The sequence below is a fragment of the Sander vitreus genome, chromosome 19, assembly GCF_031162955.1.
Source record: "Sander vitreus isolate 19-12246 chromosome 19, sanVit1, whole genome shotgun sequence".
Classification (NCBI taxonomy): Eukaryota; Metazoa; Chordata; class Actinopteri; order Perciformes; family Percidae; genus Sander; species Sander vitreus.
Genome location: NC_135873.1, coordinates 5,447,346 through 5,472,790, shown reverse-complemented (window position 1 = coordinate 5,472,790; position 25,445 = coordinate 5,447,346). Strand labels below are relative to the sequence as shown.

Genomic DNA, 25,445 nt, shown 5'->3' with positions numbered 1-25,445 from the left:
CACATAGAACATTTTAAACAATGACATGTTACCGTCATCGTTCAGTAGTGCACTCGTAAACTAGACTTTAAATGAATCAGAATCATATATAAATAAATAAATAATATTTATTACTAAAGTAAGTTTTCACTTGCAAGGAATTTGCCTTGGTGTATTTGGTGTATACAATAAACGTAATAAAAGAAGCAATAAACAATAAGGCAAAGTACTGCTATAGTCAAGACAATATTTAGATTAAGAGTCTATCAGAGTCTGTCACTGGGGGTCCCGGTCCTTGTTGATGAGGCCCAGGGAAATCGGGAAGAAACTGTTCTTGTGGCGTGAGGTTTTGGTCCTGATGGACCGCAGTTCCTGCCAGAGGGGAGGGGTTCAAAAAGTTTGTAACCTGGGTGGGAGGGATTGGCAACAATCTTTCCCATCCGCCTCCGCGTCCTGGAGACGTACATGTCCTGGAGGGACGGCGGATTTCAGCCAATCACTTTCGCAGTAGAGCAGATTCGCTGCAGTCTGTCCTTAGCAGTGGCAGCAGCGTACCAGATGGTGATGGAGCAGGCGAGGATGGACTCAATGATGGCAGTGTAGAAGTGCACCGTCATTGTCTTTGACAGGTTGAACTTCTTCAGCTGCGGCAGGAAGTAGATGCTCTGTTGTGCATTTTTGAGGTCCCGGGAGATGATGGATCCCAGGAAGCGGAAGGACCCCACAATGTTGACTGTGGAGTCACCCAAGGGCGGGTGGGGCTGCGTCTTTCCGGAAATCCACAACCGTCTCCACTGTCTTCAGAGCGTTTAGCTCCAGGTTGTTCTGACTGCACCAGGTCACCAGGTGGTCAATCTCCCACCTGTAGGCGGACTCATCCCCACCAGAGATGAGTTCAATGAGGGTGGTGTCGTTCGCCAACTTCAGGAGCCTGAAGGACCGGTGACTGGAGGTGCAGCTGTTTGTGTACAGCGACTTACTAACTGAAATGTTTCCCATTGGTTATCACTCCTTGGTCTCCATCATTAAAGCAACTTTTCTTTTGGTCCAAATCTGCAGCATCACATTCATATTACATCAATTTTTCAGAGGCAGTTCACAGTGTCTGGACATGCGTGGGACTATGCTCACAGGATGGTTTTTCTGTGCAGGGCTCTTTCAGTATTCCCTTGCTTCCCTTCCCACTTCATGCTGTCTGCAGCCTCTGCTCTGCTGCTTTAGCCAGGGCTCGTGTGGGGATGGAGCTGTCGTTTGCAGCTCTAGCTGGAGGGTTTTTAGGCTTATCGCTTCATGCCTGCACTTCCCTGCGGTCTCCTCCTCTCTCTTGCTGTCTCTCTTTTTTTTAATCTGACTCCTCTGTGAGGCTTTCTTCACTTCTCTCTGTGACGACTCCCTCATGCATTTTTCTCTTTGCTAAATGTTAGGCAGCTACCTCTACATCACTCCCCTCTCTCTACCTGTCTGTTGCTCTTGCTCTCACTTCCCTACTGTCTAGTCTCCTTTTACATTTTGCATAGGGGTAGTATGAATTGCAAAGGTGTGAATTGTGCTGTGTGCCTTAGCAACAGGAGTGTTGCGTTTGGTTGTGTCATTTATGTCTGATAACAATTTGGAACCTGTTTTTTCTTTCGTTCTCCTTTTTAAAATTATTTTATTTGACTCAACCTAATGGATGATCTTGAAAAGGGCTGCAACTGATTGCTTTTCTTATTGATTAATCTGTTGATAATTTTTTCGATTATTTAGTTAGTCGTTTTAAAATTCAGAAAATAGCAAGAAATGCCCATCACTAGCTCCCAGATCCAAAGGCGAAGTCTTCAAATAGCCTGTTCTGTCCGACCAGCAGTCCCAAAACCCAAAGATATTCAACATTCAGTGATATAAATCAGAATAAAGCAAAACATATTCACAGTTGAGAAGCTGAAATCAGATAATGTTTTTTTGCTTAATAAAAACAAATCAAATAGTTATTTAATTTTCTGTTGATGAACCAATCAATTAAATAACTTCTCTTTTTTGTGGCTACAAATCCCTTTAAATTGAATAATTAAGTGTACTTTCTGAATTTTGGGAAGGAACCTTCAACGAACGAATATTTCCATTGTTGATTAATCTATTATTTTGAATATTAATCGCTTAGTCTGTAAAATATCAGACAATAGTAAAAGATGTTAATCACAGTCAAAGTGGCGTCTTCTTGTTTTCCAAAACCTAAAGCTATTCAGTTTATAAAACGGAGAAAAGCAGACAATTCTCAGATTGGAGAAGCTGAAATCATGGAATACTTGGCAATTATTTGAAAAGTTGCAGATTAATCTTCTGTTTATCGACTAATCATTGTAGATCTAGCTCTGGCTATGCTAAATATCGGCAAAGGTCAGAGATACTCAACTTGCCACCACACAGAAAATCCATGCCGACTTTGAATTTCGTCCTTGTGGGGGCCCATGCTGGCGTCCAAATTTGGGTGGTCCTACTATAGCCTCCAAACTGCTGTAGAAGGTGTAACCACGAATAACAGTTAGCCCTTAAATTACTGACAAATCTTTTTCGCATTGGGATTAGTATTATTGGAAGATTTTGGAATTGAGTGAAATCCAGGAGGTAATTTAGTTTACTTCCAATCAGGCTGAAATTGCCAATTTGGCAGAGGTGAGGGGGATTAAGATCAATAATAATTATAATAACTAATGATTTCAATTAGAGCACTCCCTCACAGAAAACTCAGCCCAACCGTGTAAGGCTTATGAGAATTAGTTATCCATTTTTCTCATAGAAATTAATCCTTTATCATTGAGCTGTAATGGATTTGCACTATGCCATATGAGGCCAAGCCAAAGCCTGTTTCCCTCTCCCTATGTCACAGTCGGATTAGTCCAAACTTTCTGGGAGAGAGAAAGACCGCCATTGTTTTCTTTACTTGTCTCTTTCCCTTTCAACTCTCTAAATATCTCTCTCTCTTGCTGTAGGTTGGCTTCCTAAAGACGCAGCACCGGTATGAAATAGTGTTCACCTTGCCCGAGGTCCCCGCTCTGGGGAAGGATGTATGTCCAGCACCAGTACCCAGTCCACACCTCCGGATCATTGATATCACACCGGCACCAGAGGGTAAGGTCATGGAGGAAAAAACAAAACACGAATCAACACAGCAGAGAGTGCATCTAAAAGAACTTACTTCACACCATGCTTGCCCTGAATTCTATTCAAGTCTATCAACCACGGAACAGTGAGCTTTGTTGGACTCTGGACACTAGCTGGAGAAAGACCGACAGGGAGCCTAGTTTGCTTAGTAGTGTCTGCAGTCTTCTCTTTCAGGCAGCACACAGCTCTGACGACTCTTCCAAAATGCCACATCCAGGGCAACACAGTCTTTAATTCACTCGCTACTCCTCTAAAGCTTAATTGCTGTAAGTGCAGGTTGGATAAGGTAATTTGTCAATGCCATACTTCAGGATTACTTATATAATCTAGCAATATAGCCCAACTGATACTGTTTTTAAGGCTAATATAAAAAACAAAATTCAAATAATGGAGTATATCATCATTTTTAACATAAGCATAAACATGAATTATTTACAAGGACCCCTTTAATTACTTTTATTTTTAAAGTTGTGACCACAAAATGAACTGAACTAGACATTTTACAGATGAAAAATCCCCTTGCCAGTAATCCGGACATCACAAAGTAAAAACCAAAACAGTAAGAACACAACCTAGTAAAACACATTTGATCGCATTGTGACATAATAAACGGCAGAGGCAAATCAAAATAGTCAATCCACAACAGTAAAATCAGATATTAAAGTGCAAGTCACAGCAGATCTTAAGTTCCTTGAAGAGCACTTAAATGTCATTCATTACATAAATCCCCTTTTAATTACTTTTCTTAATATTAGTTATCTTCCCTAATCCCCATACCATGCAACATTCATTCAGTTAGTAATTTACAAATGCAAGAACAAGTTAGTATGTGCCTGTTTTTATTGCAGGCAGACCTGATATCAAATACTTTACAAGTGACTCTCAGTGGCACTGTAACAGGCTGCTGCGGTGTCACCAGATGGCTGAGGATTACAGGAACAGACAGCTGAGACAGTATTTCGCTCAGCAATCCGTCAATCATTACAACAAAACTCACTTTCAAACACTTTTGTTTGTCTTGAATTCTTGTCACTCGTCGTGCTGTCAGAGGTGGTAAACCCTCTTTACTGGACTCCCCCCTCGCCACCAAACCTGCTAAATTGGGCCAAAGGTGATCCTCTAATGTTTCTGGGAGTCCTTCCCACTAAATGCCTGTAACTAAAGCAGGTTACTGACCTTTACCTTCAGCTTACTGCCACACTCGTTATATTACACTCTGTGCCTGGAGCTGTGTATATGATGTTAACAGCGGAGTTTATGTTTATGTGTGTGTGTGTGTGTGTGTGTGTGTGTTTAAGTCGGCTGTGTTCATGGGTTTTCCCATCATTTTGTTCTCTTGACCACATGATTGTGTGTCTAGTGTCAGTCTGATCTATATTCAAAACATCACCTCACACAGAGATACAAAAAAAAAAGAGTGTGTTACGTGTGTGAAGTAAAACTGCAATAAAAAGGAAATCCAATCTCTCTTCTTCTTTGTGTTTTTCTCTCTCTCTTTCTCTCTCTCTCTCTCTCTCTCTCTCTCTCTCTCTCTCTCTCTCGCTCTCTCTCTCTCTTTTTCCCAGGAGGTCTGAAGGTGACGTGCGAGTACATGGCCCAGCAGGAGGGAGTTCTGTGTGAAGAGGTGCTGCTGCAGAGCGAGACCAACCAGGACATCTGTGTTAAAGTCAAAGTTCACGCCAGAGTCATGGGTGAGGCTACTTTACAGATATAAGTGATAATATTCGCTTTAGCTTTTGTTGGCTTGTTTAACGGTTGGGGAACTGAAAGTGTTTCCGTCCACCTGTTTTTGTGCGTACTTTTAATTTGCACAAAACACCTGAGTGGAAACACCAAAATTGAAAACTTTGTGCTGTTAAAACTCAACATTTTACTGCCCTTTTTATATTTATAGTAAGGCTCAGGGTGCAATTTTCTTGGGGGGAGAGAGAAAAAATATGTAGGATTTTCCCATTTCTGGTCTACATATCCCTGCCTCTGCTGAATAATTTTTATCCCCGGTGGGAACAAAATGTATCCCCCCCTCAAAGTGATCAATGCTACTTCACCAATAGACCATATATTATATACCTAAAATAGAAGTAGGCTATTTTAAACTAAGTAAAGCGCTGTAGCGTGAACAGTCTATAGTGCCATAGAATGATAAATTCACTATATAGACTGTTCGCGTTAATTTATTTTAAATAAAATAAACGTGAACAGTCTATAGGGCCATAGAACGATAAAATCTGAGCAGCTGGTTGTATTTAGCCGCTACAGAACTCTTGGACACCGGCTACCAGCAGCAGTTGTTGAGCCGCCAATAGGTGACTGTGAGCCGGCTACAGGCAGCGCCAGATGACGGTCCTCTCAGGGCCGTGGTAGTTGATTATTGATTATAATTATTATCTCAGTTGATCGTTTTGGTCTATCAGATATGTAAAAAAAAATTGTCACAAATCACAATTTCCTACAGCCCAACGTGAATTATTTAAACTGCCTGTTTTGTCCGACCAACAGTCCAAAACCCACAGATACACGTGAGAAGCTGGAATGAGTCTTGAAAAATGACTTAAAAATGAATCGTTTTTCAAAATAGCTGCTAATACATTTCAACAATCAATTAATTGACTGTTCAGCCCTACTTTTTTGTATTTTTTTTTTTTTTTTAAACAGAACAATACAATTCAATTGGTTGCTCAAATTAGAGCAACCAAATGCAAACAGGTGACAGGTGAGGACATCGCAGCAGATTGTTGTAGGGGGTGGCTGCGTCATGCCAAAAGTTTTTCCCTCGTTGCACTGCAAGGGAGGATATCAGGTGTGATGTCGATAAAATGTTGTGGCCAGACAGAGAGGAGAGATTGGTTGACCCTTGAGGTTGATACATTTGCTGCATATTTTCTTTTTTCTTTCACATCTTGTACAACAGTTCCTGATTATTTTGCTGTTGCATATCTTTTTTTCTGTACAGGCTTCCTTTGTGTGTTTGTGGTTGGTTGGTGTGTACAAACGTTTGTACATTGAGCAAGTATAGTATGTGCCATGACTGCTGCCTGAATATACAATGTTAGCAACTGGACAATATTACACAGGGTCACTGTCACCCTTTTAGAGTACACTGTCATTTGACAAGATGTCTTTGCATTTTGACTGTCTTGGTCTAAGCAATGGTAAAAGAACCTTTTGTATGGATGGCAGTGATTTATTCATTGATGGATTTATTTACATTTGAAACAGGAGTTAATTATTTTGATTGAGTAATCACCTTTTGCAGGTCACATAGAGTGATGTGCTGAATGTACCACATGGTGTGAGGATTGTATTTGGGAGTTTTGGCAATTCAGTAAATGTGCCAAAGCCATTGAGAAATACTGTAATCGGTGTGCTACTGCCTCCTACTGGTGACTCTGTACACTGGGTCATTTTAACAGCACTAAAAATAGGAAGCAGAATGTGGTTTGCATTTGTTTTTACAAAAAACCTCATGTGATAAAAGTTTGTTTTAAAATCTGAAGAAAGGGGATCAAATCCTTGCTATTTTAAATGAAAATGCAAAGTTCTTTTTTAGGTGTACAGAAAGACTGTAAAAACAACTCTCCTACACTGTAAGATTATTTTTCTGGTCTCTGCTATTGTAAAGTTCTCTGAGGCAGAGAGGAGCCTGTAATGAATTTGCATTTTCTCCACTTAAATCAGTGTCAGTAAGCCTGAGTTAGATGCTGGCAGTTGTGTCAGCAGATGGAGACTTGGTTAAAAAGGACGAACGTGTGTTTCCGTTAGTGCCGGCGTATATATATAGTAGAGCTAGTGTGTGTTTTTGTATGCATGCACATATGTGCTTGAGGATGAATGGTGGTTGTCTTGGTGAGTATTTATTTTTACTCACGCAACGTTGTCTGAACATCTGTCCAGATGTCTGTGTGTAATTGAGGCCTGGATGATGACCAGATCAAAGGATTAAGCTCTGCTGTTACTCTTAGCTGCATGCGAATGCGTGCGATGTAACATTGAACTACTGTTCAACGTTCACTGACTGGATATTGTGCTAACTGTTGTGTTGTCCAGGGAGCGGTGAAGAAATCAAGACGTTTGATTTTTTTTTTTTTTTTATTGTTTTTTAAAGTTAAATGTTAATGTTCTAAAGAATTTTTAAAGGTTGTATTTATTGTGAATCAATTAATCAACTGGCAAAAAAAAAAGTGACTCTTTTTATAATCGCTTAATTATTCAAGTCTTATTGAGTAAAAATACACAAATATTTACCAGTTCCAGCTTCTCAGATGTGAGGATTTGCTGTTTTTCTATCATTGATATCATTGTAAATTATAAATCTAGGTTTCAGATTGTTGTCTGGACAAACAAGCAATATGAAGATGTCATCTTGGGATGACTCTGGGAAATTGTAAAGGGCAATTTCCCTATTTTATTGACAATTCAAAGGGTTAGGGTTATCAAACAATTAAAACGAAAAATAATGAATTGATACTGAATATAGCCATTTGTTGCAGTCCTAATGAAAATAAGTACTCTTTTATTTTGAGTATATTTATGTGTGTCTGCAGTCATTACCCCCACTCTCTTACGTTATGGAAATGGGCGGGGGGGAAAAGAAAAGTGTGTTGCATTGGCCGGGAATCGAACCCGGGCCTCCCGCGTGGCAGGCGAGAATTCTACCACTGAACCACCAATGCATTCCTACACATTACATCACAAAATTTAACATTGAGTTACAAAAAAAAGGTTAATAAATGTTCATTGTACATGTTTAATTCAGCATGCATGCATTATGTGCCAACACTGCCTTGTTCATAATCACCACGACAGAGAAGTGAAGAGGTTGATCAGTTCGTAACAGTACAGAGTGAATAGTTTGAACTCCTGTTCTGATTTCTGTGATCATCTATTGCGTCCCGCTCTGCAGCTTTTGAGACTAGAGCCGTTCAAAAGGGAGCTTCCTGTGTTCCACATGGGAGAGCCTAAAACTGCATGTAAGCAGATACTTCCAGTTCGGAGAGGGTTGACGGGGAAGTGTTGCACTAAACAGAGATTCTTAGTCAGTCCTTTATCACACGCTGTGTGCACACATGGATTATTTTCTTACAGTTTGTGACTGATATGTGTGACCTTTCAATGGACAATGAGTGACTGTTTGCTTGGTTCAATGGAGACAGAATTAGCTCAGTTTTAACCCTCTTGAGAAATATGCTCTTCATTTGCGTCTCAGCCAAGAGTCAGTTGCTCTTCAGTGTTTTTAAAATGCTCGACAAGACTTTAATAACAAATACAAGAAAAAAGAGGACACATCATTCCCATGCATGCATCCCTTCACTGGCATCCTGTAAGTTTTAATGCTAATCATGTTTAAGGTACTGCGGGCAACATGTGAAGGCACCAGTGTACTCCATCAGCTACTGTACTTGTCAGGTGGAATTACTTAAAAATGATTGTGTCTCCCCGCTTGTCTATCACGGCCGGCTTTCCACTTAGCTAGCACATAACACATCGAAAGTGGTCAGACAACACGTTCAGTCCTTTTTTTTTTTTTAAGCACAAAGCAGCCTGAGATTGTCAGACAGGGGTCTCCTGGCTGTTCCAGATATACTGTAGTACCAGGGGTAACCAGGCTACTTTGAAGCTCCCAGCTTGAGGCTCCCAGGCAAGCCAAATATTGTTTAAAATCAAGTCAAGTCAACTCTATTGTCAATTCTGCAATATGTGCCAGACATACAGAGCAATTGAAAATACGTTTCTCTCTGACCCACGGTGCAATAAGGACACCTACAACAAGTATAAAATAAAAAGATAAAAAATATATACAAACAAGATAAAGAAAGATAAGTTATATATACAATAAAAAAGTGAAGTAATATGTACAATACAGTAATACATTCTAAATAGTGCAAATGTCAGGCAAAATCAAACAGTACAGAAAACTAAAGATAAAGACATTGAAGTGTGCAATATAAAAGGAAGAGTTCCTGAGTGTCTTCTTTTTTTATAAAGTGGGCGGTGCTGAGCCTGATGGGGGGGGGGGGTTCAAAGTCCAGAGTTCTTGGGGGGCAGAGGGGAGCGGAGGGAGAGAGGGGAGGGTGTTGAGCTTCCTGACAGCCTGGGGAATGAAGCTGTTCTCCTTATTACAGATATTAGAAAATGTTTTAAGGATGGCAGAATGGTATCATAGTTGTAATACAGAGTGACTTCAGCTTCAAAAGGATCCTGGAAACACCTTAGTCTGTGTATGTATTACCTTAGACTGTATAACCACGTCTAATGCCTATGGATGAAAACGGTAGACCAAAGCATTTTGCCCATTGCTCGCTAAGCTTTGAGAAAGTGTTTAATGAACCTGTTGGATTAGTGAATTTATTTCTCTCTCTCTCTCTCTCTCTCTCTCTCTCTCTCTGCCACTTATCTAGATCGTCACCACGGTACGCCCATGCTGCTGGAGGGAGTCCGCTGCATCGGGGTGGAGTTGGAGTATGACTCTGAACAGAGCGACTGGCAAGGATTTGACTAAAGCTCCTGCTCCCCTACACCTGAAATACACACACACACACACACACACACACACACACACACACACACACACACACACACTGACACACCTGCCATCACTGAAGTGTACCCATAGCAAATTAAACACACACCAAATAGGAAAGTGTGTACACACAAATGATTTAGTACCACATAATGTACATACAACGTTCAGTGTTGGATTCAGAGAAATTGGATATTTGCGTCCTGAGAACATTAACATACAAACACATTCCTCTGCTGCAACTTTCACAACATCGACAGCATCTCAACAGTTTGTCAGTTTCCTCCAATTCTTGTTTGTCACCATGATGTATTCGGTTGTTAATCTGTGTTTTCCTTACTGAACCTCTAGAGGGCAGCAGCACTCTTTGAATCAGTGCAGCCTCAGATCCCTTTTCACCGCCTCTTGTGCTCCAGTTCACTCTTTTCCTGATGTGCAAACTGAGTCCCATATAGATTTATAGGTGAGGGAGTAAACAAGGGCTCTTTTATTAATCTAGTAGTTTAAAAGTGACCTATAGAAAGGAATAGAAACCTGCACACACAAAAAAAGAGTTGAACTGATTAGCAATGTGGAGCCTGTAATGTCTCTGTTTAACCTCAAGGTGGCCCTGCAGACCACTGTATGGAAAGCTAAAGTTATATATCTTCAATATGTGAGGTTCCTGTTGTGATAACTATTACTTTTCATTTTCTGCATTTCCCAGGAAATCCCAAAGAGTGTGAACGTATTTTAATAGGTGTATGTAAGGTGTATTTGAGGAAAGTATTTGCAGCAGCAATAATGAAAAGAGAGGCTTTCCTCTGAGAAACCGAGAAGTCAGAAAAGAATAATGCTTAAAAACATGTGCGCTAGCTATATGGCATTAATCTACTGAGGTATTGTTTTCTGGGATGATCTCCCTGCATGATTATGAACATTTGTGTGAAATAGAGCATCTAAAAAGAAGTGATTTGTCCTTTATTGTAAGGAGCTGACACCAAATTCTGATGATTAGTGTCAATGTTTTAGATCTCTGCTACCAAACTTCTACGTTGTTGAGCTGCAAATATAATGGCATGTCGTTATGTTTTGCCACATTTCACAAAATAAAAAAAAAGTACAACCAAACAAGACTTTTTTTAAGGCTATTACATAGAGCCGAAATAAAGTATAGTTGATTAATTGATCAGTCAAAAAACAAAAAACTTAACGTGCAGCTATTCTGATAATTATTTAATGATTTAAGACATTTTTCAAGCCAAGATGTCAACATTCTCTGGTTCCAAATTTGCAAATGTAAGGATTTTCTTTATTTAAATGTGATACCTCTGGGTTTTGGACTGTTGGTTCGATAAAACAAGATATTTGAAGATGTCACCAGGACATTTGCTCCCTTATTCTCTGAATTTGGATAGACCACTAATCAAGAAAATAATCATTAGATTAATCGACAATAAAAATAGTCTTTGCATTATTTTGTGTTTTGGGTGGATTTTCCCTTTAATAAAACCTGCTGCAGCCACTTCAGCAGAGTTCGGGAAGGATTTGTTTCTTTTGTTTGAATTCATTCATAAAGCCTTCAGAGCACACATGCGACGCAAAGTGCCTTTCATTATACCATCCTGTTTCTCATTTAGCTTAAGTCCCATGTTGTTTTACCATCTCCTGCACATCCTGCACCCACCAGACAAACAGTGTTAAATCCCCTCAAACAGGTGGATCTGTCTCTCAATCCCATCGCTCCTGTCACAGTACGAGTGCAGATCAGAGAGTTCATCATCACTTTTCAGCTCTGCTTTTTTTTCACATTTGTGCCATGATCTGGCTGCACTGTTGACGTTCTGCGTGAATCAACATTTTGTTTTGTTATACCCTATTGAATAAATCAGCCTTAAAGGAAATGATTCTGTGTGTAATGTCTCTACATAGTGGACCACAAGCTGTTGTCGTAGATTAAATAGATGTATTTGAAGTTTGCTTGTAATAGGTCAAAGTCGGCTTGGTCTCTTCTTCTAAAGTGAAACACTCAATAGGTTACTGTTTCAAGAATGTAGCAGTGTATTTCTTGAGATCCATCTTCTGTGTGTGTGGTTTGTATTTCTGAATATCAAAAATGAATAAAAGTTAAGTGTATGTTTGAGTTTTGTTACTTATTGCCTCTTCAGTCAGTTTTCACACAATATATTCTCATAAAAAAATTAAACTTTCAGATTAATTTGAAAGTCTTCTTAGAATTTGGGGTTTAATAAGATTAACTAGTTTACATGTTTAAAGAGCAAAAACTAACTGGTCATTTTAACTGAAACTTTAATTGATAACACTGTATTTAGCAACGTGAGTGTGTACACTTTCCCAAGAGACCGAAATCAGCCCCAGAGGTGTGAGAATATAGCTGTTTTTTTAACATTCAACACATTTGTTGCCATTTTACTGAAACTTCTGTTCAGTCACTGTTCTCATCTGAGGTACAAAATCACTTTTTACTTGTGTTCAGTCAGAAATTTAATTTAAAGTAGAAGAATCACACCGACATTTTGTGAGCTTAACACAAATATTGAAGAGACTGAAATCTTTTCTCTTTTGTAGGCTAAATGCTAATTAGATGTTTTCAATGATCACAATCCAGTCTGGATTCCTTTGTTGCTTCATACTTTTAGAGACTGATTTGCATAGAAAACATCAATGTTTTCTGATGAACCCTAAAGTCCAAAGAAATGTTTTTTTGTGTGCTTCCTGTATTTATCTGCCTCAACCTCTTTGATTAGATTCAAATATGGATGGTTTGCACTTTTTTAATTTAGGGCTTTTTGCAAATGAAGAAATACTTGATTTGGATAAGTGCTTTCAAGGTTCTGGAAGAATAGAGATATGTCGAATTTCGGTCTGCTTAGGAAATTTTAGCTGACATTTTTTTTTTTTTATTAGAATTAGAAGGTGGTGAATGTGCTAAAGAAACAACTTTTTAATCAGTGAAATGTGAGGTTGTTGGTTAAACTGGCAGCAACTATGGACTTACAACAGCCTCATCATGACTGATAAATAACAGGCGGAAATGTATACAGTGCAACAACAAACCTTCCACTATAGTACAATTAAAACAACACATCATTTCTCTTACGTAAACGTTAACACACTGGAAAAGAAGTTGCTTTAATCACGTTGTACATGGGTATAATGACAATAAAAGGCATTCTATTCTATAACAGTTGAGTAGGACATGACAAGGACAGGCTAAGCAGTCTGTGTGTGGATGTAGATAACAAAGAAACGTTAAGTTTTAGCTGTTCAATAACCAGCTGCCATTTAAGTCCACATTATAAAGATAATTATGAATATTTAGGGACAAAAGTGCATTAGGAACCGTTAGAGTACCACTATAAATTTGTGCTGAAAAACTCAACTTTAAAGCTTATACATTTAAAACTTTTAATTTCCAGATTGGCGCTTCTGACAAAGTATTCTACAAAAAGGACCAATCTTAGATAACCATTGCTATTGAAAATGCAAATTAAAAGCTTCTAAATGCATCAGTATAGCACTTAACTTAATTTTTTGAAAATGTTAAATATACATTTAGCAATCCAAAAATAAATCAGTATCGGTTGCTTGAGTGATATTTGCGAAGATATGAACACAAGTTTAAAGACCTGTGCCGAGTTCAGCACAGTGGGACAGTTGGAGTCCTAAGTTAAACCCGGACACAGCAGCCCCAGCCCCGCTGCTGCTGCTGCTGCTGCTGCTGCAGACACAACCTTTCTACAACAGTCTGCTAATGGTGCAGAGCTGCGGAGGAATCCATTCAGTTAACAAACAGCAAGACATCTTTTTCATTTCGTCGTTATTGGTTCTTTTTTTCCCACTCTTGCACATGTGAAGTCTATTTCTTTCTCTTACTGTTTGATTTTATTTGAACACCACAGGTGTTTGTTGTATCAACAATGCTTTAAAATTGTGACGGGGAGAAGAACAGTTTCGCAGTTTGCATTAATTAGGCTACACAACACTTTGTTGTTACAGTGGTAGAATAGGCTATTGGTGGTGTATAGGCTACAGTCTGGGTCAGGATTCATTTGGAGTAAACATGCATTAACTTTGAGCTCGTTGCAGCGGCAGCGTATAAATAACCCACGTGTTGGTGTGTGTGGGTAATAAATAGCTATATTTAAACTCCGAGCTCTAGGTTAAAAGAGAGAAATATTAATACTAAAACTATGTTTTGCAGTTATTTGTCTTAAACCTTTATTTTAAATAATCGACAGTGTGTCCCTTTAATGCAACACAAGTCTACACAAGTAAAATATTTTGTGTTCGTACATTATAACTTGTAGCCCGACTTACACATCTTTATAATACTTTATTAGTTGAATATGTACAGTATGCATCTATGATTATCCACTATGAAAGTGTAAAATCTAATTATTTGATCAGTATTCTGTTGATTGACATCGTGGTGCTTGGCAGCTATCAAACGGAAGACTTCACTGACAGTCAGTAAATATAAATGTAAACTCCTGATAGACTAAAAGGCTTATTGTTATACTCACATGTTTAAAAACAAGGCCGAGTTTGTACTAGCACTGACTACAAAGCATTCATTTTCTTCTCATAACAATTTCTATAAAATGAACTATATTCCGTTTACTTAACTGCAGTCCTTCACGGTGACCCTGTTTATGTTTTAGCCATTTGGTTGAAGGAATTACAGATTCTTCAGTTGCAGTTTTCTTGTGTTTCCTTATTTGTGCAATCTACTTCATAAAGCAGATAAATTGCGTCTGTACTGTGCAACATTATTTCAGTGATCTGACTTTGACTACACAGCAGCAAAGTTCGAGTTAGTGTGTAAACAAAAGTTGAGTAAAGTTTATGACCTTCTGAGAGTGAGGGAAAGCATATAAAACGATATGTTGGTAATAAATCTGTGCTTAAAGTGGCCACATTCTGAGCTGACTTCTGTCACTGATATTTATCATAAAGACGAGGCCAGTGTGCCTGTTAATTTGGAAAATAAACTCCAATAAATGGTGCGTAAAGCTGCGTGTCCGTCCAACAGGTTGGTCCGTCACACTCATGCGTATTTTACATTCCCACAAAGCTCCATAAACGCACCTGAATCCTGACTTATTTTTCTCTGCAGGATGCCCCCCCCCCCCTTCCACACACACACACACACACACACACACACACACACACACACACACACACACACACACCGTAAAAAACTCTGCGTGTCCGCGGACAGTTTAAGCAGCAGCAGCATTATACGACTTTTCATACTAGATCCAACGCATTTTTCACCTATTTTCACCTTTTCAACCCTACTGGGTTGTGAGTGACATAACGTACTTCGCTATTAAAAAAGATACCTTTTCAATATTACTGCCTCTTATAAAGTTTTGGAAATCATAAATAGCCTACATGCATTCGTTGTGACAAAATTCTTATTTTTCTGATGACTGAGTCTAAACTGAACGCTATATACACCAGGTTGCATAAATCATCTGCAATGAATCTTTCCCTAAAAAAACACCTCCATGGACTCGTACATGCGGCCAAATGTTTGCCATTCCTGCACAGATTTGTCTGGAGCTTGTGTGGGATGTGTGAACTCTGAGTAGCCCGGTGGCCTCCCTCTGACCTATGGGATTACAGTAATATCTGCTGATTGATCTGATTGATCAGATTCATCTCCACGAGGCAGCAATCCAGCCGTACACCGGGGGGGAGGGGGGCGTAGATGAGGCAGTCGGTGCATGGTTCAAGTAAACATTTGTTTCATTTTGGCCTGCGGGCAAATACAGTCAGAGAGTAGTTGTGGGTTTTTACTCTGGCTAAAGGCATCAGGATCTGCAGTAATGCAGTAATTGGGATTTTGAGTGGAGCAGAAATATGATTCATATAAAATGGAGTTGAAGTTTAGGGGAAGTCGTTTAGGTTTGATCATCATCAGGAAATAAATGAGTTTTTTTTTCCTGATTGCACTGCATGGTTTTAAGATGACAGTGCATTCAGATTATCAATTATAAAACATATTCTAAAGTAAACATCTCCTCAGGGCAGAGAGAACTGCCATAACATTTCAAAAGTAGGGAAACTTGGTTATTAATCTATCCTACCGATGAAGTAATTTAAAAAAAAAAAAAAGAATGACATGGGCACTGATTGAAACGTGATAAATAAAGATGTGATCGGAAGAAGTAACACAATGATGTTAAGATACAATGATGTTAAGATACTCTGTTACAAGTAAAAGTTGTGCTTACAAGTACTATCAGCAAAATAAAGTTCTCATTATACAGGATTATTGATGCATTGACATGTAAACATAATGTTTATGTTGCAGCTGGTCAGATGAATCTGTTTTATACTATTTGGGTGAATTTTGCAAGTTACAGCCTTTATGTTAATATTGTGCAATGTAAACAAGATAAAATAAGATAAAATAGACTTTATTAATCCCACACTGGGGAAATTCTTGTGCTACAGCAGCTCAAAAGAAAAAAAATGTACACACATCAGAATAACACAAATACACATTAAGTAGACATAGGAGAAAAAAATATACATAAAGTATAAGAAATTGAAAAATAGAGTTATAATAATAATAATAACAATAATAATAATAATAATATTAGTAATAAAACACATATTTACACAATAAACACCCTTATATAAACAGACAATATATAAACACAGATATAAAGATGAGTAAGGTGCAGATGAGTAAAGATGATATATTACACAGTTGAAGGTAACAGAGAGTAATAAACATATAAATATGCATAGTGCAGAATATTGCCCAGCGATGGCTCATATTGCAGAGACAGCTAGCAGTGCTACATTACGATGTTGCATTAAAGAGTCTGACTGCTGCTGGAATAAAGGACCTGCGGTAGCGCTCTAACTTCCTGTTTTAAACTGCGTTTTCATTTTTATTTTATGTTTTTTATTATAGCCTATGTGCATATTATTAGTCTCCCAGGAAGACCAACTGAATCAGTGGGGAATACACGTGTCTATCTATCTATCTATCTATCTATCTATCTATCTATCTATCTATCTATCTATCTATCTATCTATCTATCACTATGAACTTGTTCTACTTATTTAGGCTATTTTACATTGTGCATCAGGTTCCCAAGAAAGACTAAAGAGGTGTCAGTCAGTGCTGCAAATAACCTGCATGACACATTTTGCAGCAAAAGCAGCAGCTATAAAATGTTCATACGATTGCTAAAATATTATAATCACACCACAGAATGACACAAAAATGTTTCCTTAATGCGCCTAAAGATTGAAATCAAAATATGAGCAGTATTTAGAAAAGATATAGACGTAGTAGAAGTAAAAATTGTAAATAAATAAAATTGAAATAAAAACACTGGAGAGAAAAAGTGTGTGTGTGTGTGTGTGTGTGTGTGTGTGTTGCAGCACAGCAGCAGCAATCAGTCCCCTCTTGTCTCGCTGCTGAGTGCAGCGTCTGATTGACAGTTTCTATTCATCCTCTGTGAGATTAGGCCAGCTGAAAGGAGTAACGACCCATGGCTGTGTGCAGTAATTACGGCCTCGGATAAGAAAAATAAGAAAAAACACACATGGCAAAACTATAATTATATAATTCCGCTCAAAATCCTTTTTCCCTCTTCTCCGCAGTGTTTTCAAAGATGTTTCACCTGTAGCTATAGAGAAAATTCCAGCCAGTGTTTCAGTCATTCCTGCAACTAAAATCATCTCACAATCACAACAAACTACAGGCTGCACCATCAACACCAGAAAATGGGCTGGTGATTAAGGAAGATGGCTCTGCATACAGGCTAAATGGTAGTCATTGACTGTGAATGAGATGTTTTATCTGCAATGGAAAACAAATAGAAACCTCCATTTATGCTCTTTTTTTCTGCAGGAGTGCAGGGTGCCATCAACATGACATAAAACAATAGACTTGAGGCAAAATAACAGGAACACCTGTTGATCTTGTAACTTTTGCTGAAACTGTTAATTCAATCTTTTTTTCTCTTTAATTTTCAGGCTGTGATATTTTTGTATTGGACTATATTTTAATGTGCATGTGTTGCTGCTGTTGTATCCATCCTGTAACAGGATGTGACCAATATGAGTTGTTGAGGGCGATATCTTATTTTTAGAATAAGATTATACGGGTGATGTTTTGAGCTGATATTACAGATGTTTGTATTTGAACATATTCTTGATGAAAACTCAGTTTTGACAAAACACTAACAATTGATTTTGTTCTCATCTTCTGAAACAGCAGTTAGGGACATAAAAAAAAAAACTGTTGAAATCCAAACCTAGAATTTTAGTCACTATTAACTCTAGGGTATTTAAAATTGCACCTAAACACTTGAATGTAGCTGTTAAAGAAAATGAAACAACCATCAAATCTGGCTGCAGGCTTGTAGAAACCTAAACCATGTCATGTCATGTCAATAATATAGCCCACACTATAGGTCTACGGGCTATGCAAATAGTATTTTGATTACATTTTGTATTTAAGATCCTATATTTTCATATTATGAATTTGGAGGCCCATGAATGAGTGAGATCTAAAAGGATATGTCTTTGTCTTTGCACTCAGAGCCGTAAAACAATGTCAGCGTCTGACAGAGCTGCGGGGAAGCCCGGGCAGCGCTGCATTTGGCTGTTTCCAGAGCGGAAAGCGCACACAACCATCGTCTCATGTCTCCGTGCTCCGGGATCCCGGTCTGCAGCGTCGCTCAAATCCTCTTGTCAAAACGTACCCTACCAGCGGACCAATCAGCGACGACACTGCGTGGGCAGGAAATGACGTCTGAGGTTCATGCTTTGTAAAGTGTACAGTGTCACCACAAATATCCTCCACACACACCAACAACATCTCTGCTCTGTTAGTGTAGGCAGGGTGTATCAGCCGCCCCGCGCAGACGTGATGTTTCAGCTGTAAAGCAAATTATAAAAACTGACACGAGCTGAGCTGAGCTCCAGAGTTTATTTGGGAGCTAATGTGACCATTTTCCCGAGAGTCCCCTCCTGAAGGGTTTCAACACAGACATATCTTCTCTCGAAAAACAGAAGACCACCGACACCCTTATGTGGCCATCTCACCACCAACAACATGCAATCAAGGATCCGCAGAGGCAGTCGATGTGACCGGGGCTGAAGTAACAGGCTGCTGCTCTGGACAGACCAGGAGAAACTTTCTTTCCTGGCTTGTGCCCCGTGAACTGTGACCGTTGCTGTGTGGGTTGCTCGCCGCCTCTCACTTTATTTCTACGTGGGTGAGCAGTGTGTGCGTGTGTTTGTGGCACCTCCCCGCTCCTCCATAGATCTGGTTGCCCCCTTGTACCTTACAAGCTGCACCATGCATTTCTTCTGCACCTCCTGGCTACTATAGTTAGAGCAGGATCCCGAGGTCCCCCCCACCCGACTTGCTGACTTGGGTTTGGACTCCGGATCGTGTGTCATGCAGCGAGACCTGAAGCGTTCCCCGGTTCCGTTGCAGGACCGCGTGGTTCATTTGTGACTGGATCTACTTTTTTTTTCTGGAGGGAGAGGAGGGCATGTTCTTGTCTCTGGAGAACACTTGCAAAGAGGAGAAGAAAGTAGAAAGACGTGGGTGAGCAGCAGCGACAGAAGGACGTAGAGATAGCCTAATATTAGAGAGTGCAACTTAGGCTACTTGTAGATGTTTGATCAGGCCACGACTATGGGCGATGGGAACCACCGCTGTGGACGCAACCCGCTGTGTCCGGACCGGATGGAGACAGTATGCCGAGCCGAGATAGGAAGCCGGTCCCCGGTTCAGAGTTCCACCGACACCCCGGGGACAGCAGCGTCCACCCCGACGTCCTCCAGTGAAGACGGACACGACAAACTTTTGGGAGTGGACCCTGACTACTGTCGGAGGATATTAGTAAGAGGTAAGTAAACGAAAACAAAACAAACACCGATTTTTTTCCTGTGCGTTAGTCTAAGTAGGCTATCATAGGCTATGTGTGAGAGTTTCCAGGAAATTGAAGCTCTTTTAACTTAACTATTATTCTATTCACAATTATCCCAACAATAAGTATCATAGTCATAGGATCACCCCAGACAATGCGTTGACAGTCATAGCAATTAAAGTAAGGAAAAGAAGAAGAAAAAAAATCTTTAATTTAGGACAAATCTTCTAAAAAAAGGAACCTGAATGTGGAGTTGTTTGGTGCTTCTCCCATTAAAACATGTCAAAATGGTACTAGAAAATATCATTAACTGAAATAATGCAGACATTAGTCTATTCAAACACAGAAGTGTGTAAAACTTGGACTGGATGCTGAACAATAGATCCAAAACAATACAACACCTCTGGTGCAGGGTGGACTACACATAAACATCATGCTGTGGAAACAATAGGCTACTCTCACTTCCGTGATACCTAAATGATTGAACACCACCACACCCGTAAATATTAATTACAAAAAAGAAATTGCAATATAGGCCTATTGTTTGGCACAGTCTCAGCTGTGACAACTCCTTTTGTTCATTTGAAAATATAAAAACGTATTTAGTCAGATTAACAAACAATGATTTCCTGTATATTCTATATGACTATATTGCCTCGTGCCTAGTGAACAATTTCTTTTCAGATCTGAGAAAGAAAAAGAAGAAAAAAAAGAAACTGTTGAGGATAATCAGGAGAAATTTCTCCATCGATAACCACTGCAATTGTGTGTGTGTGTGTGTGTGTGTGTGTGTGTGTGTGTGTGTCAGTAGCTGATTCTTTGTGTGCCAACGTTATGTTAATGAACACCAGAATAATATTTAATATGTCCACGCCCCTCCTGAGGCCCTGCAGCCTTTGAATGAGTGTATTAATGTGTATTTGTGTTATACAGAAAATAAAGATTAAAATCACTGCAGTCTGCAAACACTCTTAAAATTACATTTTAATTCATCATCATATTTTAAGCTCAAAACATTTGTATTTCATTTATGTTTGCACGTTAAATTATATAAAGTTAAATTGCACCGTAAATGTGTGTCATGTGCTTACATGGAAGCTTAAAGGGTCCAATAACATTAAGGCATATAAAAACTATACATCTGTCTAGACCTGTAAGTTATTTAAGGTTTTTGCATGTAGGACATTTGTAATAATTTCAGCACGTAAACAGAATGACCCCGTGAGGGGGAAACGCATTTGAATTTAAAATGTATTATTATGTGATGCATATTTTGAATGTGAATCATTGTGAAATGTTCCTGCATGAAGGATATTTTTTTTTATTAAATTCTTTCCAAGAGCAAAAACTCAGCAGATTGCACGGTTTCAGAATTCCGTATAGAAAAAAAAGATCAGATTAAATTGCAACTGCTATTTTTGTGCAAGACTTTTTCAGCGGTGTGTGTAACTGTTTGCTGTGGACAGAATCAATATGTCGGCCTATCAATCCTCGGTTATAGGCGGATGTTGTGAATATTTGTGTTTCTGGCTGGTTAGTTGATCTTTTATTGGACGTTTTAGTCTTGCGGTGTCCTGGCATATAGAGAAGTTGCTCGTTTAGCCAGAGAGTAGTCAAATTAGTATAAGAACGAGCAATTTGAGATAGTAAATGACACAGAGAACGTGAGAGGAGGAGAATCACGGATAAATGGCGAAAGAGAGAGACTTGGATGCAGAAACAAATAATAATTTGAAACTGTCTGCTTCTTCAGAGTCGATCAGTTCCAGTGGTATTTGTAATCGTAGCAGCTGCAGGAATAGTCACAACATTTCTTTAACGATTATTATTTTATTGATAGACTATTGAGCTACTGTCATCTGTAAGGCAGCTTTTAATCAAATTACATTTCTCTACTGCTGATCACATGACTTTCTGATACTGAGTATCTTTTTTTACATTAGATCTGGCAGGCAGGTGTTCATATAGTCTCTGTAAAAACCTGTGAATCATTGGTACTTTAACATACAGTCGTTATTGTGTCAGTTAATGGTGTCCATCAGAGGAGAAAGTGTCCTGTAGAAGGACCAGGGTGTGAGGCGGTTTCGGTGGAGATACTGTAGACATAGAGTTCGCACTGAGCGAACGACGCCCGCAGTGTCAGGATTTGTTTTTTAAGCCGAGTCTGGATGCTTGGGTTTTCCGCAGAGAGGCCGGGGTCACCGAGAGGTCAGTCGGTCTTCACGCAGACGCTGGTTCCCTCCTCTGCGCGCAAATGTTTCCATCACAGTGTGAGCTGTTATTTTTGCTCCGGAGCCGGAGAAGAAAGTATGTCTAAATATCTAAATATAAGGAGGGTTTACATCATCTCCGGCGCAGAATCTCACTTGCCTGACGACACATTACGCAAAGTCATTACGCGTGTGTAAAGATGGAGACCTCTCAGGCATGTTTCATTAGGCCTGTAAGTTAACCAAACACTGCAGTGCAACTGTCTATAACACTGTCATTGAAATAACTGTTTAATACAGTTAGGGCGTACTAACTGATTCATTTACTGCGTTTCATTAACTTGTATTCCCTATGCTGTAGCAAAAACAGACCCAGGTTTTACTTTTACGCACTGATTCTCCTTTCTTTACACCTGCTGTACTTAAGTACCTCAAATATTTTATTTACCCCTACATTACTACACTTTAAAATAACGTTAATGTAAGCAGATATGTCTTCAAAACGAATCCGATATTCCTGTTACAGCTAAATATATATATATATATATATATATATATATATATATATATATATATATATATATATAAACTTATGTTTTACTCTGTTACTTCAGAGTTTTGGTTGCTCCTTCCTATAGAAACAATATGGATATTCGGTTCAATCAGTTTTGTTTCATATTTAATTCAGGACTCTTCATATTTTATTGGATTGCATATTTTATGACCTAAAAACCCTGGACAAAGAGGAGGTCTTGTCTGGCCTACGCTTCCATTCAATGTGATAAATACGAACAAACATTCCCGGCTACAGTGTTACAAACTAACAAACAAAAAAAGCTACCAATACAAATATTATACTGTTTGAAACACGTATTTAAAAAAAATTGTCGATTACAACAAAATTAAAGTAACTATTGTGTTTTTTATGTATTTTAACAGTGTAGACAATAACCCGAGGGCTTGGGCGGGATGTAATGACCACGACCCATCCAGGATATCTCTCTATAATTTTAATTTACTAAAATCTACCTTTTAATATAGGCTATGTTTCATACTCTCACGTTTATGTTCTTCTATTTAAATAATTTCTGATTTTGCAGACAATCTTTGGAAACAAAAATCGAAGTAGCCAGTTCTTAAAATAAATCAACTGAGATTAATAACCGATATCCCAGTGCGGAACAAACGACCCAACAACAAATAAATACGAAAATAAAAGGCACAAAACCACCCGGTGTTGTTGTGGTGGTGGTGGATGGATACTGACGCACAGAGCTTTGGAAACACCTGAGAGTGAAGCTTTTGATTGGCTCTAAATTCTTTAACTATTTAAATGGCATGCAGAGAAATGACACTATACCTCTTTTTTTGTGCAATGGATGTGTTTCAAGGATTTTAATTTGAGTTTTTAGTTCATGAAAACACAATATATTTTCATGTTTAAGTAGCCTAAGCCAAACTGACAGCCTGCATACGATCACAAACACGTGGTCCAATATTACGCAGGCAATGCACGGGGGATGTATGCGTTTCAGTTTTGGACATTATACATTCATAAGGAAAATCTCAACAACAAACATGAACTTTTCCTAAATATTTCATACATTTACTGAATATGGATTATAGACAGTGATGTGGGCAAAGTAGGTATTTGCCATTACGAGACACTAATTTTAGCACAATTAGGCTGCAGAAAAGTGTAGCTAATTTTCACCACACGTGTGTACATACATGTTAATGACAATAGGGCTTTTTTCACATAGCACAGACGTGTTATTAACACTCCCTTGTGTTAAAAATAACACGTATGTAGCTTGTTTATCTCAAAGACGCACATCCATCAATGTTTTTTTTCTTTCTCTTTAAAGCCGTTAACCTGTAGCCAGACTCATAAATACTACATCGGTTTTGCACCGCACAGGCCTATAAGATTCACTCCAGTCTTAAAGAAAGGTGTTCATCTGTTGTTTTTTAGCCCAAAACTACTGAAAACATGATTCCATTTGTATTTTATAATAATAGTCTCAGTTGAGTACATAGGCCTACGTCCGCTGAACACGTAAAGTAGGCCTAGTAAGTAACCTTCAAAATTGTCCTGAGACTTTAGTTGTGTTTTTATTCTGAACAGACGCCAAAGGCACCATCCGGGAGATCGTCCTGCCGAAGGGCCTCGACCTGGACCGACCCAAGCGCACGCGGACCTCCTTCACGGCAGAGCAGCTGTACCGGCTCGAGCTCGAGTTTCAGCGGTGCCAGTACGTCGTGGGCCGCGAGCGCACCGAGCTCGCGAGGCAGCTCAATCTCTCCGAAACACAGGTAAGAGAAAGTGTTGTCTCAAGTAGGGAAATGCTTGGCGAAAGGCGGTGCTAACAATCTATTTTAAGAATAAAAACAATCAAAAACAGAATGCTCTGATAAACCTCTTAAAGTAAGTAAATTATAAGATGTTTTTCCCCCGCAGTAGCCTAGCCACCGGTTGCTAAGGCCTTATAGTCTATAGGATATTTTAATAATAAAGTATTGTTTTCTTATTTCTTGGTCACTGATTTAGGTCATTTCGATTTACCTTACCCTAATTTTTCTTATATTGGGGCCTTTAATTGTCTCCTGGCCAATCAGAGGGGAGGGGTAGAAAAGCCGCCCCGCCCAAAACACTGCTCAACTGGCTTGTTAAATGGACACATCTGGGGGGCAAACGTCCCACAAGAGGGGCACTGGTTTTAATTCAGATTATACTCCGCACACACAAAATGTCACCCATAAATAAGCCCCATGGGTTTGTACACGCGCCAATAAAGGCCTTAAATGTAAATGCAGCCTATATGGCCATACGGCTCTATAGCCTCACATTTGCACTATTAGACTGTGTATTATGTAGGTGACGTCTACTAATTTAACCAAGGTCCTTTTAAAAAAATCTGTCCACATTCACATACAAAAATTAGTAGGCTAATTAATAATTGCGTACAATCATGCATGTGTGTGACAGTAGGATATAGGCATGTATGGCTACTAGGGCTGTCAAACGATTACATTTTCTTAATCGCGATTAATCACATGTTTTATCACATGATTAAAATTGTATTATTTTGCATTTCAGAACTGTTTTTAAGTAGGCCTACATATTAACAATGGAAAGCCATCCTTACCAGTGTATCTTGATTGGGAATCAAATGAATGCAAAGAAAGTTACTTTATGAACTTGATTTTAAGATTTGTATTTGTTTATTACAGTACTATATATTTAATCTACTCACACATTTGAACAAACAACTTTGAATGTACCACGAGGCTGTACATTACCAGTTTCATTGAATGCACCGTCAACAGCAGCTGCAGATTGTTACATCCCGGTGTCGGAATCCTCTACATTGAAATACAGTCACTTTACACCATTTAGCGTTAGCTGTCAGCATTTTAACCGTGTTTAATCCAGCTTCTAGCTAGCGGTAGGCTAACGTTAGCTGCTGTCGAATATAGTGTTAACTAGCGTCACGTGCAGCGATGCCTGTAACGTCTGTTTCAGAGCATCAGAGAGAAGTGCAGGCATATCAGTGGCACCAGAATGAGGCACTGAAATCCGCGTTGCTATTCCTGCAGCAGCAGGATGTGTTACGAGGAAGTATCCTACGGCAAAACAGTAGCCTGTTAGGCACGACGCAAAGCCAAGTGAAG

General features: G+C 39.1%; 2 protein-coding genes and 1 non-coding gene across 4 annotated transcripts in view; 2 read left to right on the top strand and 1 right to left on the bottom strand.

The window, feature by feature from the left end:
- Positions 1 to 11,762, top strand: part of adisspb (adipose secreted signaling protein b) — a 33,991-nt gene extending 22,229 nt beyond the window's left edge. For both annotated transcript variants that reach the window (XM_078276042.1, XM_078276041.1), the window contains exons 4-6: positions 2,949 to 3,087; positions 4,686 to 4,811; positions 9,519 to 11,762. In XM_078276042.1, the coding sequence (XP_078132168.1) occupies positions 2,949 to 3,087; positions 4,686 to 4,811; positions 9,519 to 9,619 (366 nt within the window). In that variant the 3' untranslated portion in view covers positions 9,620 to 11,762. The remainder of the gene's footprint in view (positions 1 to 2,948; positions 3,088 to 4,685; positions 4,812 to 9,518) is intronic.
- trnag-gcc (transfer RNA glycine (anticodon GCC)) lies at positions 7,723 to 7,793 on the bottom strand. The gene has a single exon. It is a non-coding gene; the product is annotated as a tRNA-Gly (tRNA).
- Positions 11,763 to 18,491: 6,729 nt separating the features above from the next.
- vax2 (ventral anterior homeobox 2) overlaps positions 18,492 to 25,445 on the top strand; it is a 32,826-nt gene continuing 25,872 nt past the window's right edge. Inside the window, exons 1-2 of the mRNA XM_078276509.1 lie at positions 18,492 to 19,539; positions 23,899 to 24,086. Coding sequence (XP_078132635.1) covers positions 19,305 to 19,539; positions 23,899 to 24,086 — 423 coding nt within the window. The 5' untranslated portion in view covers positions 18,492 to 19,304. The remainder of the gene's footprint in view (positions 19,540 to 23,898; positions 24,087 to 25,445) is intronic.